At 37.6% G+C, this 18,654-nt stretch overlaps 1 protein-coding gene across 2 annotated transcripts in view; it reads right to left on the bottom strand.

The window, feature by feature from the left end:
• The window catches only part of TRPM3 (transient receptor potential cation channel subfamily M member 3), a 292,975-nt gene that overhangs the window by 106,437 nt on the left and 167,884 nt on the right, over window positions 1–18,654 (bottom strand). For both annotated transcript variants that reach the window (XM_088054046.1, XM_088054045.1), the window contains exons 5-6: window positions 17,616–17,740; window positions 11,192–11,363 (exon numbers count right to left, since the gene is read on the bottom strand). In XM_088054046.1, coding sequence (XP_087910172.1) covers window positions 11,192–11,363; window positions 17,616–17,740 — 297 coding nt within the window. The remainder of the gene's footprint in view (window positions 1–11,191; window positions 11,364–17,615; window positions 17,741–18,654) is intronic.

Genomic DNA, 18,654 nt, shown 5'->3' with positions numbered 1-18,654 from the left:
GGCACCACTGAGCTGGAAGGGCTCATCAGGTCCTCAGGAAACCAGGTGTATTTGCATGATCAAGGAGCCTCTACAGTTTTGCACAGGCCTACCCTCCAGCTCCAGAGATTGCGGAATCTTCCTCAACCCCGATGTACTGCAGATGGTGGGCTATATAAATTAGCAGGTTTCTCCACTGGTCATCATACCTCATACCATGTGCGTATATTAGATAATGAGACAAGAGATTCTTAGCAGTAGAAAATTCCTATGACAGGCTTTAGATTTGTTCCACACCACTACCTTGTGTTTGTCCTGTAAAAGGTCGGCTGCTTGTGGGAAAGAGCTACAAACTGCAAAATTCTCCTAGGATAATGGCTTCTGTTAGTGGTAAAAGCAATGCTCTCTTACTGACTGACAAACAAATCCAAAAATACAGATTTGTTGGTTTCTATTATTCATGTTAGAGTTCCCACAAGTGTTTGTCAGTACACAGTGTGTGGAAAGGCATGTAGATAAACCATTTTGGACAAATGCTCCAAAGCATAAAAAAACTTTAATTGCATCAAATAGATGACATGTTCCCAAGCTATTAATTTAACAGGTGAGATTATACTCCAGGGCTTTTTAATGCAAAGATTGCTTATCTGAGTATTTAGTAGAAAATCTCATTTAATTGTCAGTAGACAATTGGTGAAACTCTTGTGAAGTTCAATAACAATACTGATGCAGTTACAAGAACCTTGACAGCTTTAAACTACATTTTGATCAAATTTGATTTAATACAGAGTCAACAAATATTGCTCTTTGGCTGTAAATACAGCATGTCTAACCACAGGGTAAGTGATGCTTGAATAGATATAAAATGATATTGGATTTGCAACAGTTGTTAAAGGTTTGACCACACACAGGTTTCTGCTTCACCTCTGGACATCTATGCGGTACTCACTATGGTTCCAACTAGCTCAGAAAGACTAAGTGATAACAGAGAACATCCTAAAATAATCCAGATCCTTCTTATTAGGTTAAACTGAAATAAGTTTACAACTTGTGTTTTTTCCTAGGCAGTTGTTTTTAGCCTTTTTGGAAACACTTTCTGATATGTATGACACCTTTTTGGATAAAATATTAATAGCAAGAGGCAAAGAGATAAGATCAACCTGCACATACAATGTATCTGCATGCTCCAGCTCTCCAAATCACAGCTGCAATATGTTTACCACTAGAACAATTACATTATTAACTACTAAGTGATCAAAACTGGAAAAAAGGGAATGGATCTTGCCTTCAAAGGATGATGGAAAAGAATGCTGGGTTTTATTACCCAGAAGTACAGGAACATCTCCCAGATGCCACATCTAGCTCAAACCTAATTTCTCATAGCTGCACTTTTTACAGTCAGCTTTCCCTTTTCCTCACTCCTTGTCTCAAGCACCTTCACTAGAGCAGAGCTTCTTATTCCAGAAAATTAAGATGGGTATTTCTTTTAATTCTTCACAAACTTTTCAGTAACAAAAGGAGAGAAACTTACAGATTAAAAAGCAGAACAAAAGAAAAGAAAAAAAAAGAGAGAAAAAAAAGGTCAAACTTACTCTACTCATTTCTGAACACATTTAATAGTTTTTTATATTCAGAAATTAAGGGAAACTTCCATTTTTTTGGAGACTCATTACCAGCCCTATGTCTAGAGAAATCAAACTGATCTGGTAAGCCAATACAAAAGCTCTAAGAATATTTGCTGTGCTCCTGTAATTCACAGAACGATAGGATTATGTGCGATGGAACGACACACAACCACTACTAATAAAGGAAATCTTGCAACAATTTGACTTAGTTTTTTCTTTTAAATTTCTTTTTTTACTTTTCTACTACAGGCTTGTTGAATATCATTTGCTATAATTTCCTTTTTATTTGCCCAAACACAATTTAAAATCACTACTATGAATTTTATTTTGTTCATCTTTGTTTTTTTCTTTTTTAATTTTCATTCATTCTCCTTGATCCCCTTGTTATGCTCACTTCCATTCTGCATTCTTATCTTTATGATTTCCCTTTTGGTAGCCCAATCACATTTTCACTTCCTCTGTGTCTCCTTCTGTTTAATCCATAATCTTCTTTTATCTCCTCTATTTTTAATTCTCCTCTTTACTAAGAGTATGATTGTATTACATTTGTCCCAGTCTGTTCTCCTTTCTCTTCTGCTCTACTTTCATTCTCATTTTTATTTGTTCAGTGCTCCTTTCTCACCTCTCTGCATCTACCTACTGATGTATCTGCCATCCTGCCAGACTTGACATTGACAGACAAATCTGTGGACCCAACACCTGGAACTATATCTTCATTTAATGCTGGACTGATCCTAAAAAGTTTCCAAAAGGAAATTCAGGGTGGTAACAAGAAAATATTGGTGGTATCTTCTTTTGAATTTCATATTCGTCTCTGCAGAAGCATGAAGTTCAGAGAGTCCTCAGAAGAAACATGACATGGAAAGAGCTTATGTAAGACTAAACCATGGGATCTGAGAGCCTCACAAGCATCCAAACAACCACTCAGTTACCTTCTATACAATGGCAATACATAATTCAGAGCTGGCACTTCAAGTTCAAAGACACACACACACACACACACACACACAGACAAGAACCTGTGTGGATTTCAGTCAAAACTTACCCTATCTGTCCTTGCAGTCAGCTGCTTATTAGGGCAGCACCAGAGCACCTAACTTGTTTCACTCTTCTTGGGGCTCATCACCCATAGGCAATGGCCTAAGACACACAGGAGCGACTACAGTTTCAGAAATTCTCACATTCTGTCTGATCTTGCCTGGTGCTTTCCCTGGCTGCCTTTGGATGCCTGCCTAAGCACTACCACTTACTGTATGCACCACTTTAGAAAGTTATTCCATTGTAACATAGCTAAATTCTACACTACATCATATTACATATTGAGGTGTCTTTCCTTGTCATATTTTTTTTCTTTTTCAACATACTTGATTCTATGTAATCTCAGAAAATTGTCCCTTATTCTCACCTCTTTTAGAAAACTACAACAGGTGAGATACAGAACAGCAGATATTTGGCTGGATTAATCCTAAAATAATGTTTCTTAGTTTTGCAGCTTTATAAATTCAATTAGGGAGCTGAAATGGCCTGTACTCTTTTTCTTTTTCTATATGAATCATATGAAAACGTGTTTTAAACAAACTCATCAGTTTAAAATCAAGTTTGTGAAAGGAATTTATAGATGCATTTGCATTGATATATTGTGTGCTTCAAGAATGATTTTTAACCTTGTGCTTTCTCAGCCCTTTCTGAGGTATGTCTGTCTCTGGTGCCTGATCAACAAACATCATGATGCTCTCCATGAAAAAAACCACAAGTTTCCAATCTCTAGCAAAATCTGAAATGAGTCAAAACTTCAAACAGCTCTGGGTTGTACTGAAATTTCACAGGCGTCAAATTTTCAATCTTGCAGCAGATCTCCTCTCCTAGAAAGTAGTCTGTACCTAGATCTTCCCAGCTATGGAGTTATGAAAATACATCTAGGACTGCACAGAACATGGAGGAAAAATCTTAATCAAATGAGAATTCCAATGCATTTGATGATGATGGAATGGTCAGAGAAGGTGCCAGTGATGACAATTGAACGTCCCTTTGCCTTCCCAGCCCCCTTCATATATTCTCAGGCATAGGATGACAAAGGGAAGTCCACAGGTCACATGAACAGATATTGTTGACATATTATACTGTCTAAACTGCCTTCTCTACGTAATCAAACCCCCAACTTTATCCATCAATTCCTTACTCAGAGGTAATTTTTTCTCATACCAAAACTCAACTACATTAACCAGCTCTATAAAGAAGAAAGAGTAAATACAAAGTCACAGGTTCCAGTGCCTGTGGTCTGTCTGTTTTTCAAACAGCATATAGTGGAGGTAGACCAAACCTTCAGCATGAAATAGCATGTTTAAAACTAGAATAACTGCAGCATGATAGTGAGCAGTAAAACTCTGCATTAAGTCCTCTGTGGTCTGGGAGACAATTCTTCCAGAAATGCTTGCTCAAAAGAAGAGTATTAGTTTCACAGGGTGGATCTACACAGCCCAAGGATTTGGTGTGACCATCCTTCTCAGAAATATCAACATGCTTCAGTGTGTGGGAACGGACCTAGCAGTCTAAAGGGCTCCCTGTAAGCTTCAGAGAGGCTAAAGAGTATATGGCTTAAAAGATTTATAAAAGGTTGAAATGTTTACAAAAGATACAAAATAAAACAAACTACTTCAAACTTTCTGATTTTTTCAAGGGGTCTATTTCCAATTAAGCATACACTGCCTTTACATCCTCTGGCTCAACATTCTGGTTTCAAATATTTTTTTGGTTACATATCCATTTCTTTTACATTATTTCTATCTCTCCTTGAAATGGAATTGTTAAAAATCCAAGAAAATGACTTTTTTTTTTTTTTTTTAGTTTTTTCAACTAACTGTTTCTGAAGAAGAAGGCGGTAGCTAATTTTATGGACAGAAAATGTAGAAAAGTCTTCCCTCCTCATCTGTACAGGCTGGACTCCTGCTGGCTAGATGACATTATATACACTTGTTATCCTCATTCCTCATGTTAGTTAAGTCCTTTTGCCTCATTTAATTATTTCACCTGCCTCTTTTCTTCTCTGAGGCTGTGTCTAATAATATAAAATGTCAGAAATCTAACAAGTAAGGGATAATATTTTCAATAATTACAGGAAACTTTAGATTTTTTTTCATTTTAATCTATGATGGTAGCTGTTAATTGCAATTTAAACATCACTGCCTCACTGACTGGACTCCATCTATTTCCAAAGCAAATTTTAAGAATGTAAAAGCTCTTTTAGATAGTTACAGAGAACAGAAAACTCTTGCAGTCTTCTTCCAGATTTAATATTTATATTAAATATTAATATTTTAATGTATGAAGCCTTCAATGTAAGTAAAATATCTGGATTTAAAGATAAAATGTCATTAGCATGCAGTCAGTATGTTTTCAAGGCCATTTGTCATGCAAATACCACACAAAGCTTATTTATCCTGCTCTCTGAACCACTGCATTACCATTTCTTAACACATTCCTTCCTAACACATGCTAAACACAAATTACTGACACGCATATGGTGTAAGACATGAAATGTACATGAAGGACAGAAAATGACTGTATGTTTTGTCAAATGGTTATGCATACACAAGAACATGCTGTGAGTGCACACTAGACTGTGCCATGGTGTGCTATGCTATGTGTCACATCCAGATTCTGATTCTGCTGACAAAATTATACGTGCTCTTTTAAAGAAAAACATACAACATTCTTACTAATTCACAACACCTTTCATTCAAATTAAAAGCTTTCATATGTGCAATGTGCAATGATCATTATAGATATAAATAATCTGTGTTCTTGTCTTGCTTCTCTGCTCCAGTTAGAGCATTCATCATAGGAAGGAAAGTACGCATTTGTGATGGAAGTGCTTGGCAACCATGCTTTACTTTCTTTAAGGACTTGGGAATATTACAGTCAGCAATAAGTCAGTTAATAGCAACAACTACAGCACATGAAAGGAAGGCCTCAGTGCAAACAGAAGGAATGAACTGTATATCATAAAAATGCAAACAGGAGTGCAGAGCCAAAAGGGAGAAGCTTTAGGTATTCTGTAAGTGGTGGTAGAGGCCCTTTTTATGCAATATGACGTAATTCTAGACCACACTTGTAATGAAAAAGCATTGTTCTGTCTAATCACAAAATGAGTGAAACCCACGGCATGTCAACCTATTAGACTGACTTTGTCTGAAAATGATTGAAAGTCCTCAGATCAAATATATTAGTTCAGAAACTACATCAGCAATTACTATAACCATCTGTTAGTAGCAGGAATGAATATTTTATGACTTGTGACTTCCAATGCACATTCTGTAGACTTTCTTTTATATTTCTGCTTCAAGACACGACTGATGTGGCTATTGCATTACTCAGCAATGTTCTGCAGAAATGGTAATGATAATGGTATATCTTAGCAAATGACCAGGCCATTCTACAGCACTCTGGAAAAATAGTTTGCTATTTTGGATTGTAGTGCCCAGGAATATTATAATAGGAGAATTTGCAATAGGTAATCCCTAGTAATTAGGTGCTTCATTTATTTCCTTTCTCTGTTTATAGATGACATCATCTGTTTGCTGACACATTAAGTTCTGGTCCTGCACTAGTATTTTCACAGGATGGGGAAAAAATAGACTAGCTGCACAACTTGAGTGATCATAAGATATCTCTCTATTGACTTTGAAACCAGTGACAATACTGGTGAAAACTGTTTTGCCTTTTTTATTTTCAAACAGCTCTTTGGAAACGTTTCTTTGCACCATTGTGACCCATTGGAAAGAAGGTCCAAGTATACAATATTTTGGAAAAAGCAGTTGGAAAGGGTACAAAAAATTTACAACATACTGAAGACTTCCCAGGCATCAGGGAAAGGAGATAAAGAAAATAAGAAAGTCCTTCTATTCCTTCTGAATAAAATTTAGCATTGAAACATTACACTTCAGAATGACTTAAACCAAGGAATACAGCAGATGAGATGAGGGACACACAAGAACTTTAGAAAAAGAATATTTAAATGCTAGGCCTACAATATGGCAGACTATCTCCTAAGGATGGATGCTTAATGATTAAAAGTTATTGTTGTAAGGATAATCAATTAGACTACACTCTTTTAAACTGGTTTTTCTCAATGACAGTAAGGACTTGTATGATATTCAGGAAAATCAAGTCCAAACTTGAAAAATCCAACATAAGTTGCAATTTTTTGGTGTTCATTCTTAAAAAAGAATTCCAAGGTAAATTATGGCTGTTCAGAATAAAACTTATGTCTCTTGTTCTAATCAGATAACCACATCCTTATGTCATGGACTCAGGGTTACAGTGGGTGCCCAGACATGCTCTTGGTGCACATGAAGCACACCAGGTACTTGGGCTACATTAGAGCAGAGTGCCAAGTGTGGGGTTTTGTGCCATGCTCACTCTGTTCATCACTAGCAGGTGGGGCTGTAGCTGAAGCACTGGATTCAGGTTTGGGCAGTCCATGAAGGATGAGGAGAAACAGGGAAGCATTCAGAGGAAGGATGCCAAGGTCTGTAGTGGCCTAGAGCATAAGCCTAAGGACGAGTTTGAGACAGCAGTGCTTGTTTAAACCTTTTGAAAAGGAGTCTAGGGAGTTACCCTATACCTGTCCTACAACCATCTGCAGGGATGTTAAAAAGGTGTCAGACATATTTTTCTTCATAGGGTGAGGTCCTGTGAAGGGAAAACGTCCAATAATAGCAGTTTGTGGGATTCAGATAACACTCTGGTAATAGGGTTGGGGAAAGTTTCTAAACCTTTTGCTGGAGTCCTTATGGATGGCTGAATATTAATAATTGGAGGTAACTGACTAAATGAAGCTACAGACAAATATACTCAGCATTGAAAATACTCCTCTTTGAGAAGAGACAGACTGGGTACCTTCAGAGGTCTGTTCCAGTCTATGTGTAATCTGTCATTCTACAGATAACTGTGAGGTGTCTTGTGTTCAAGGCAACGAGACAGAGTTTAGTCTCTTGAGCACTTCCAGTGAATCAGAAATCAGTAAATTGGCAGTGGTGGATTACATCAACCTGACATGCCATAGATCCCTTTCTGCCATGGAACAGTGTAAGCAGAGCATCAGAGATGGAAACACAACTGCCCTCCAATTACTGCATCTCCCTCTTGAGCTGCGGCATTTTATTATGCTAAAAATCTCTATACCCTTATCCTGAGAATCTTCTGCTCATTAATGCAATATTTTTGGAATAGTATGGACTCCATACTTCAATGTAAAAGCTTTTACTTGATGCAATGCTATACAAATAAACTCTATGGGAGAGATAGCTACAGAGATATCTTTCCTTCCTTCCAGTGTATATCTTCAAGTGATCTCTGTGCCTTGAAAATTCTGCAAAAAGTCCAGGACACAAATATTTGCGTGAATTGGAAATCAGAAACATTTCTGATCAGATCACTTTGAATTTTGATCTTGAAACACTTTCAGAAAAGTTCTTCTTACTTTCAACATTTCATGCTACAAAATGATGCACTTTGAAACTCCAGGACTTGAGACAACTTGATGCTCACTTCAAGAGATGGTTGCTGGGCTGTGTTAAAATACTTTTCCTTTGTGAAAATAAGAAAAACCTCTGCTGAGCATTAAGGCATCAAATTGACCTCTAGGTAATCACACAACAGAGTGACTGTGCTGAACCTGCAGGCTCAGGGCCACAAATGTCACCCTCTGCTTGTCTGAAAAACATTTTTTAGTTCCTGAGTATTTGCTGAGGACAAAATAAGAGCAATACAAGTGGTAAAACCTAAAAAGGTAGTGGAAAACAGAATACTCAATAAAATCTTTTCCCTAGTGCTCATAAGAGGCATAATTAGAGATTCTTCTTAGTCTTCCTGCTATTATTATTCCTGTTCTTATTCTTATTTTATAGTACACTTATGCAGGAAATTAGATACTGCTGAATGACTGATAATGATGCTGTATTAGGAACAAAAACAGCTGATACTTTCAGAATTATCTGACATATTTAATGACCTAATTTAGTTTTAAATTTTATAAAAGAAACTGCCACTGTTCTAGTCTATTTGAAAGGAATGCCATTTTCTGTATCTTTAATATGTGAGAAAAAATTAAAGCTTCTCTTTGTGAACAGTATATGACCCCAAATACCCAGGAGAGCTATCTCTGCACTGGAGAAAGACATAGTTAAAGCAAAGGAAAATAAATAAAAGGAAATGACAAGCCTAGCAAAACTCAGGCAGTCTTAAAAATAAGAATAAAATCCACTTTCAGTGCTATTGTTAAGGGACAGGCTGTGATATAAAAAGTTACCAATTGTTTACGAGTTCCTAAATCTGTTCTGTTTTCTAGAGCAGACTTTTTTTTTAGTGATTAACTAAAACTTGCATCTTCTCCTGACTCTCACACAAAGAAAATGGTGATGCTGTCAGTGTTTTCCCCCACTCCACATGCTTGCAACTGGAATATGGTATGTAAAGACATACATGCATGGCTGCACAGACTCCAATTTGGATAAAAATCCCTTGGCAGCAATGCCCAGTCATGCACAGGATGGGGATCTACATTGCTCTGCTATAAATAAGGTTAAAGAAAAGCATCGGAAATTTGCCATCTGTTTGGCTGACCCAACAAGGCAGGTGGTCTTTCTCTTCCATATGGTCAACTTCCTAATAACTAGAGGGTGGCCAGGACTCAGTCACCCTCTTTTAAAGCAAAGAAAAGCAAAACATTGTGAAAACATTCTGGATGTCACTGAACCAAGATGTACAAATCTTACTGGCAGCCTTCTTTTTGAACAATTTTTTCACATTTCAATTCTGAGGAAGTGTTGTGAGATCCAAGTACTTTTGTGCTTATAAGAGAGAGAGGGAGGGAGTGGTTAAATGGTGGAGAGTCTCTATCACAGAGGAAAGTGGAAAGAAGGATGCATACTTTTGTGTGTAGGGTGTACTACAGAAAGAAAACAGAGAAAATAAATTCTTCGTTTTTTGTGGATGTTTGAAGAAGTCAGGCAAGCATTTGACTTGAACCACCAAAGTCTGTAGTTTCATCCAAGTATCTTTTAAAAAGATAAGCCTATTGACCAAATCTGACAAGTTAAATTTCTCTGAAGAGATTTATTTTTTAAGATAAGATTTTGCCACCAAAATGTGTGCTGTAAACTGTAAAAGCTCAAACTTTTCTTTTATACACCTTCAAAATAACTTCTATTTATGCCACAGTTTTATGTATTTTCATGATATGCCATATTCAAATGTGCCTTCTTGTTGCTGGTCAAGCTAGGATTAGATTATACTATCCTCATCTGCAAAGGAAGGTCCCAGGCATGCACCCACTGCTCATCATGCACATATTTTGTGCATATTTACATTGTGCTCTCTGAGAAAAAGCAATATAACTGTGATATCCCCAAAACAATAAGCCTGTAGTGACTGGAGTTCATGGTGGTGTTGAAGGCTGTGAGTGGCACATCATTTTAATTTAAACACAGATTATATTAATTATACAGAAAACTTTATCAAGCATGAAGAACATTCCAGTTTATGTTCAGCCAATTGGGCCTGCCTGTAATTCCTTGTCATCTAGTGTCTGAGAGCTGAATTTCTTTGCCTAATCATATTCCTGCTTCACATGCCTGTCACAAAAAGTTTCACCATTCCTCAAAAATTGCCTGTTTGAAGAGAGTTATTAGCAGAAAGGCTGCATATGATCACTTTTGAAAAACTTGATCTGTTTTCATTCCTAAAGAAATCTTATGGAGGTACACTGCTGATGTTTGTGTGTGAGACCAAAAATAGAATTGGAATTAAGTCCCAATCTCTAAGCATGTGTACATTACATCAAGCATCAAGTGTGGGTACACTAAAGAAATAATAATACTAGTATTGAGATATTTTATTTTATCCATGCAGAAATGCTTACTTAGGTGACTATTTTTTCATTTAGGTAGGAAAGTGGTACATGAAAAGAAAAATTATAACTTTGAGATAAAAACTGGGGCTTCAGTCTGGTCATGTTGTGATATCATCAGGTTTGCAGAAGATGAAGTGGAAAGAACACCTCTTAGCTTCTGGCTTTGGCTAATGACAGCTGCCTCAAAGAAACTAATAAACACAGTGCAAAGGTATAGTAGCACTCCTATGGAACACTGCCTATAAATGTCAGTGTCTCTTCAACCTACAAAATATTTATAATAAAAGACCTCTCCCTTATGTTTCATCACCCTTTTCTTTAACTGTACTAATTTCACCTCATTCTTTACCAAACAAAGGAGAACCTAACTGTAGACAGTTCTAAGGAAGAAAGGCTACCAAAGACCTGAGTGGAATCTGAACCTCAGCAAATACTGCTTGAAACTTAGCTGGAACAAATCCAGCTATTTTTGCTGCGCCTTTATCCACAGCACTCTATAACAAAATTTATTATCTTTATTATCTTTGTTCATCATTATTTGCTTTCCTTAGCTCATGGTCACCATGGACAGTAGAACTACTCACCCAGATATGCAGAATTATTCTGCATATCTTCTGCTTCTTTATACTGAGTGGTTTTTGCAATTATAAAGCAATACAAGTAACATGCTACTCACTTGTATTTATCTTCTGAAGTGAAATGTGCTTTTCCAGGTGTCTACGAAGCTTTACCTCTGCTCCATATTTACCAGTAGTACCATTGTCAGCCAAAATAAAATGAGAATGCATGCTGTTGAGCACTGTCAGCTTGCTCATGGGATTGGACATCGTCTGGTATGGTCGGACCACCTGCATTTTAGAAACAAAGGAAAAAGAAGAGTTTCTACAAGTTTCTAAACAGAAAAGCACCTCTGTACTAAATCATTACAAGATTCAAGCTTACAAGATGAAACAAAAGAAATAATCAAAATTAAGGTACTGCACTTGAGTGTTACTGTCTGTTATGTGTAGAGAATGATCTTAACATTGCCCTTTGAGATGCAGACATGGCTTAAAGTGTTTTCCATGGTAACCTGTTTCAGTAGTACCAGTGTTCACTGCTTCTTTTAAAATCCAGCTAATGGTCAGTGTTCCAAAGGTCTGGGTGACTACATACATCTGTATGCCCTGTATACCCTGTCTGCTGCTGACTATCTACAGCATTGCTGTAAAATCTCACCTTGCTCTGACCAAATTCTTTGATTCTTCCTTCACAGACCCCACCCAGCATCATGGCTCAAGTGTTGGTTCATCCAGAACCACCAGCACTGGAGACACACAAATACAGGTGAGTTCTATTCTTGGAGAGGTGTACACATGATATTACACCACATTTTCAATTTTCTTGGAAAAACTATTGGCCCACTCCTAGCATCAGTAAAAGGGCAGTTGTTTGTGTTCACACCAGCTTTAGAAAGTTTCTGTTCAATGGGAAGTTTGCTTCACTTCCTTTGATTTGATCTCATCAGGGGAAACTGAGTGCAGCAGACAGATTGAAATACACCACTCATAACCACCAAATAAGACTAAATACGACCAAATAAGAGCATGGGGTCACATTTGGCTGTCAGCTGCTTTGGTGGGTATCTATGGACACAAGTAAGTAGACTTACTTGCAAGTAAGACTGTACTAACATGGCAAAAGAATTGGTGTTGTCTTGAGGCATTCTTACTGATACTTCAGAGATTTTCTAGCTGTACTATTACATGCCTTTCCTCTGTATGTCTTGTCTTTTGGGAGAGACAATGCTGAAAATCTGTAAAATGAAGTTCTAGCTGATGAAATGCCATAACGACTTGTTAGAAAACTCAGCTGGGCTATCCTTCATTAGCAGGTAATTTTCTTTGGAGTTCTGACATTGTTTATTTTTCAGCTCTTGTGCTTTTAATGCACAAATATGTACACACAAAATTTGACATAAATGCTTGCTGACATAAATATAGTAAGTTATTTACTTATTCATAAGCTTTTGTCCCTCTAAAGAGGGACAAAAAAACAACTCTAAAGAGATCTCTAATTGAGATGCAATTCTTTAAAAATAATATGTGCTAGCAATTCTTTAGCCAGCGATCTCTCTATACACATTATTTTCACCTGTGAATGTCTCCCTAACTTTGATCAACTCTTAGCCAGCAAGGAGAAATACACACACTTCTTTTGCTGTTATGAACTGTCATGCAAAGGGTACTCTGTAAGCTCTGCATCCTGAAAAAGGGAGGGAATAGACCTAGAAGGAAGCTGGCCAACAGCAAGGCAGTACACTACACTCTGTGAGAACAGGGGATAGCTCTGGCTCATATTTCTTTTATGCTGTTTCTTTTGGAGCCCCATTCATAACAATTTATTCTACAGCTGCATGTGACTTAATAAATGTCAGTACACTGCTGGAATGTGTTTAATAGCAGCTTCTACAGATACAGAAACCATGTTCCCAATGCCACCATCAGAAAGAAAAGGAAAGTTCTTTCTCACATCCCTAAGAATAAAATAAAATCAGATTAAAACAGATCTTTTAAAATTGTACCCACTCCATCTCTCAATAAAAGGACACCAGCAAGGCCTTACAGCTGAGGAATCCCTTGAGCTGCCGATTCATTGTATGAGTACAGGCCACTGTGCAGACAATTCTACTGACAGCCTGTGGTTTGTTCCTGAGAGCTCAAAACCTCCTAATTCTGACAGCTTGATCTGCAGTTCTAATGAGTCCCAGTACTGAAGCCCTCATTTATTGACTCAGTAATGCTGCAGGACAGATTAGAAGGCTGTCCTTTTGTTCTGCTTTTAGCTACAAGGTGAGTTACATTATTAATAAATGTGATGGATGTGAAAATGAGACTACAATTATTTTCAACTGAACTGTTCACAGCATGCACAATTCAACATCTGAATTATTTTTTTTAACAATAAAATTTCTCAAACCACTCTGTTAGACTTTTAATGAGAAAAGGATAAACAAAATCTTCAGGAAGGTAAGAACACCCTAGGCTTTCAGGCTACTTCCTTGAGGTTACTTATTCTTTCACAACACTAAGCAGATTTTTGATTTCTGGCTCTTGCAATTTCCATTCCTCTGTTTTTTCAACTCCTTGCATTTTACAGGCAAGTTAAATAGATGGAAAAAACTTTGAGTGTAAGCTGTCATCCTCTTTTTACAGCCATAGAATCATATGAAAATTTGGGCTGGAAGTGACCTTAAAGAACACCCAGCTGACCTTAAAGACCCCCCACCATGGGCAGGGACGCCCTCCACTAGACCAGATTGCTCAAAGTCCATCCAACCTTGCACTGAGAATAGGGAGAATAAGGAATAATGTCCCTTGACATCTTCCTCTGCTGAAAGGAGAGCTGAAAGGAATAGCTTATGCTCAAGACAGTCCCTCCAAATACTGAAGTTTAATGAATGCGACAGCAGCCGTGCTGTGAAGCAGTTCTCATGCTGCATGGGCTGAAGGAATTCTGTCAATAGGTGAGTGGCTGGGCTGACCCCAGCCCTTGCCTTTGCACCCTGAGGTGGCAGCAAGCTTGAGTGAAAAGCACAGTTGATCTCCTTAGATTCCCTGTGGGCACATGGCACTCGGCACAGAGACAGCACTTGAAAAGTCTCTCAGGGTAGCTCACCATGACAACAAGCCCGCAAGTGCCATGTGAACCAGTGCATGAATCTGAGCAGTCTATGTGGAGGCAAAAAATTTGAGACAAACTGTGAGCTCAAAGTAGTGATGGAAAATGAAAGAGATGCATGCTTCGCTTTTCAGGGAGTAGCAGCTGTTCAAATCAAGCCATTTCTGCATCCCTGTTGCTCTGGAGCTTACCAGGAACAGAGTCATTCCTGATTTAATCTAGAGGTTCCTGGAAGTATCATGGTCTAAATTCTCAAGATATGCTACAAATATGCCAGTCCTTATCTTTGCCCCTGTCTCCTACAGAGGTGACTTGGAATTAAACTCAAATGAGGATGGAACAGACCCTGAAAATAAAGAGATGCATGCTACAATGACTTACAAAGTGTCCTCTTTTAGAAGGGAGAATAGCTCTGTGTGTAGGAAGCAACTTGTTTATAATCACAGTTTTCTACAAGACTGAGCAAGCCATTTTACTTTCTCAGTTCTATCAGAAAATATGGGGAAATAAGGCAACTAACTCCCTCGTGTTCTTTGTTTTTAAATTAGAATCTGAGTGATAAGAGTTGTACTATTTTCTGCTATATTGCTTCTATAGTACTGGAGTAAGACGTGTGTCTTTAGGGATCTTTAATCATCACAATATAACAAATAGAAAACAGCAATAATATTTCCTTTAACTTGGTCAGTTTTCTTTATGGCTCTGAGGAAGTCCCCCAGGATTCCCAAAGGCCGACTGATTTGGAAGGGTAAATATAATTAAACTGCTCAGCTGTGGAGTCTGGATCCATAAGGCCAGGCACGGGCTGAGGCATTAGCAGAGGAGCACCTCTGCTGAGCACACCTCTCTTGCCAAGAGGCACAGGGAGGCCACAGGCACTGGGGCATGTGCATTGACCACAGCTCACCCTCTGCCCCCACTCCAAACCCCATGACCACCACAGTCTTCTGCCTCTCTCTGAGACTGGAAGGGTATGTTTTTACAGCTCTTCAGTTCTGATCATAATTTAACTAGACATAGTGCATATAGGCATAAATCCACCCTGATGCCAGAGTTCACCAAGTCTTTTACTACTTGTTGATTTCCCCCCCCACCCCACCCTTGTATAATCCTTTGTGGCCTTTGTTTCTTGCTTAATGATGATTCATTTTACATGCTTACGGTACTATTTACATTTCCCCTTCTCGGTTCATTTCACAGCATTCACCTCTAATGAGTCAGTCAATATAGCACAGTTTGATTTTTAAAAAGCTTCCAAAACAGCTTCCTCACCAAATGCTTCTAAAGAAACTGCATGCATTGAATAAGAGAGAAAGTCCTTTGAGACTTAAGTAACTGAGGAAAGCTGGGGGGAAGGGTGGGAAAACAGTGAGAAGGAAAAGGTAATTTTCGTGAAGACTCGTACTAAGAAGATTTAGTGACATAAATGGCCTACCTCAAGCTGTGTTATATTCAATTCAACATAGGTGTAAGGGATTTGTGAATAATTAGAGGGTGAAAAGCTTACAAATATTTCAGTGGACTAAAGTCTTCATAAGCAGTCTGATGAGGCAATGAAATGGAAGATGAAATTCTGTATCAATAAGCATAAAGCTGTACCATTAGATGTGCATTAGAGATGGGTAAAACCAGAAGTGCTCCAGCATTACGTCATGCCATTGATCAATAATTTCATAAAACTATTAAGGTCCAGGAGGTTGAGAGGATAAATTTAATTTTGTCTATCAAAGATATGCTTTGAAATATTTCTGTCTTTAGTGATGATCCTGCAATTGTAACCCTACTGATATAATTGTGTCTGCATTAATAGAAGACCTTACCCAAATTAGCTGTAACTTTATATTAAACTTTTGTTGCTTTCTATCTAATGATCAGAGTAAGATTAGATTAGATTAATTAGATTAGATTTATTTAATTAAATTTAATTAATTAAAATAAGGTTTATGATTTAATCAGAAAATGTTTGCTTATTTTTAATTGTTTATTTTTAAGATAAAATTACAGTACAACTTCTTGGTTTCCTGTTAAATTGGAAGGATATTTAGAGGAAAGCATTGCTTAACTAGAAGTCAGGGGAGCTGCTCCACTTGGCTGGAACAACTGGGAAATAAAGTTCTTTTATTATCTTTTTATGCAAAAGAAGGTTCCAGACCCCCTTAAACAGGCAGTGACTACCTGAGAACTGAGGTAGCTTTGCAACTGGAGGAAAAAGGTAATAAAGGAATACCAATGTTCCAAAATTCACAGCTAAATTTATGTTTTTCTTAACATCTTTGTTCCTGCTGTTTCCAGAACCTCAGGCCTCACCACTAAAGACTATTTATTTGAAAATGCTGTATACATTATACTACTTTAAGAAGATAGAATGCATCCTTTTACTTAGCTTTTTCTGCTGATTATCTTCTGCACTGCAGCTCAGAAGAGTTCACTGGTGACTCAGAATTACTGTGGCAAAGTCTGACCCTGCTTGTTGGTGTGGTATTAGAGTACAAAGCTCCATGCTAATACAGTTCCCCCTAACAGCTATACTTTCATAGTGAACTGCAATAAACTCCAGTTGGATAATTTTCTTTATAATCATTGTAACTTCTCTGACTTAAGTGATACTTGAATCTTCTTCCTCTTCCCAAACTGGTCATGGGTGTAGAACATACAGAGAAGAATGGGTTAGACTAATGGAGACAAGAAAGAAATGCTTTATGCAGATTGCAAACTGTATCTCTTCACTCATAGTTGGTTCTCAGACAGATTTCTTAGGAACGAACCAGAAATGAGAAAAAAAAAACAAAAACCAGGTTCAGAAAAGCTTCAGGTAACAAATAACCAGTGTAGACCAACTATTCATGTACTTAAAATTAAGGCGTTAATCTTACTGTATTAAAGTTTTGAAAGAGAAGAGTGGTGTGAAAGAATAGGAGAAACACCAGCCCTGTCCTTCAGAAAGTGGCTGAAGATGAATTATTTGAGGTCACTCTTACCTGCAGTACCCAATAAGACCTTTCAAAATTGCATCAATAAAAATGTATGGGAGGGAATATATTCTAAGGAGGATAGCCTTCAATTTTGAATTTAACCAATGCATTTGGTAACCAACGCATTATTTGAAAATAAATCAGATTTCAAGTTTTGCAATCAGTGTTTTCTTAAGCACTTTCCCAGGTTCATAGAGTTCTAAGGATGAAGATTTGATATATTTTCAAGAGTAGCTTTTAATGAATTGCCCTTATAATTTATTTTAAAAGAACGTACTGTGCAGGAATTTTTATTGCTACCATGTCAAAATCCCCCCATCAACCCTAATGGAAAACCGGTGTATATATTGACTTTTTCTGCAGACAATAATTCTAAGAGGAATTGCTAAGTGCATGATGGAGAGGACAGGAAAAATAACTGGAAGATTTATAGCTACTGGAGGTCATCTATGTCTATACAGGTCTTACATCTTTGCCAATCAGGTCCTCTTGATTTTCCACAATCCCCCAGGGAGCTATACCAATGGTGCAGATCTTCCCTCGAGATTTTGAGGCATGATCTTTCAGGGCATCTCCAACGTGCCGAATGACCCCTGGCAAAGAAACAGCATAAAACAGAAATTAATTCATAATTGTCTTTTTTTGTTCAATGTCATATGGATTTATTATAGAGTTGTTTTTTTAGGAATACCTGTGCCTATCCTTACAATTAAGTAAAGCTATGAATACATTCCTATTTCTCATTATTAATTTCTGTGAATTCATTTTATTGAAGCCAAAAATTATTAAATGAAGTAATAAGGAAAAAACACAGCTTTAGAAAGAAAAATGGAAATGTTGACAATTGACTGCAGCTTATTTATTTGCACTTGTGCTCACATGTGCATGCAAGCATTTGTGTATTTCCAAGCACAGAAAGAAGCATAGGAATTAATTCTGCTCCTTGCCCCCCACCCCCCAACTCCCTCAGAAGTGCAGCTGGACATAAATGCTTCCATCAAGGATGGAAATGTGAAAATGTCATTATGCTACCCTGAGATGAAGCTATCTTGTCACTCTTTAAAAACAAACTCAGTCACCTGAGATAGCTTCCAGCAGAGTATTAGAACCTGCTCTGGGAATCAGTGAGAAGACAGAAATTAGTACAGAGAGAATGGCTGCTCCCCAGCATTCTTCCAAGTGCTGCTTGCTTACCCTAGACCAGCTTTGGCAGTGTTTCACTGGTATCTCAGTGCAAAGGACAAGTGTCATTCCTCCTTCATTTCAATAAAATAATCTTTTAAAATCTGTCTATTAATGACTATTTTTAGGATGTGGCTGCACTGAAGCAGACTGTGGGTTTTCTGCAGATGTTCTCTGATTCTCAGTTGAAGAGTTTCCATATTTTTCAAATTTCATGATTTCAAGATGACTGGATAGAAATTATGGTCACACAATTGTTAGGAGTCTGGTTGTAGTTTTCTGAGCTGTAAATGACCCAGGGTAAGAAAACTCCCCACAATCTAAT

The sequence above is a fragment of the Pseudopodoces humilis genome, chromosome 4 (assembly GCF_049639895.1).
Source record: "Pseudopodoces humilis isolate 2021_Gansu_Grassland_sample_001 chromosome 4, ASM4963989v1, whole genome shotgun sequence".
NCBI lineage: Eukaryota > Metazoa > Chordata > Aves > Passeriformes > Paridae > Pseudopodoces > Pseudopodoces humilis.
The sequence above is the reverse complement of the archived record's forward strand: the minus strand, read 5'-3'. Positions and strand labels throughout refer to the sequence as shown.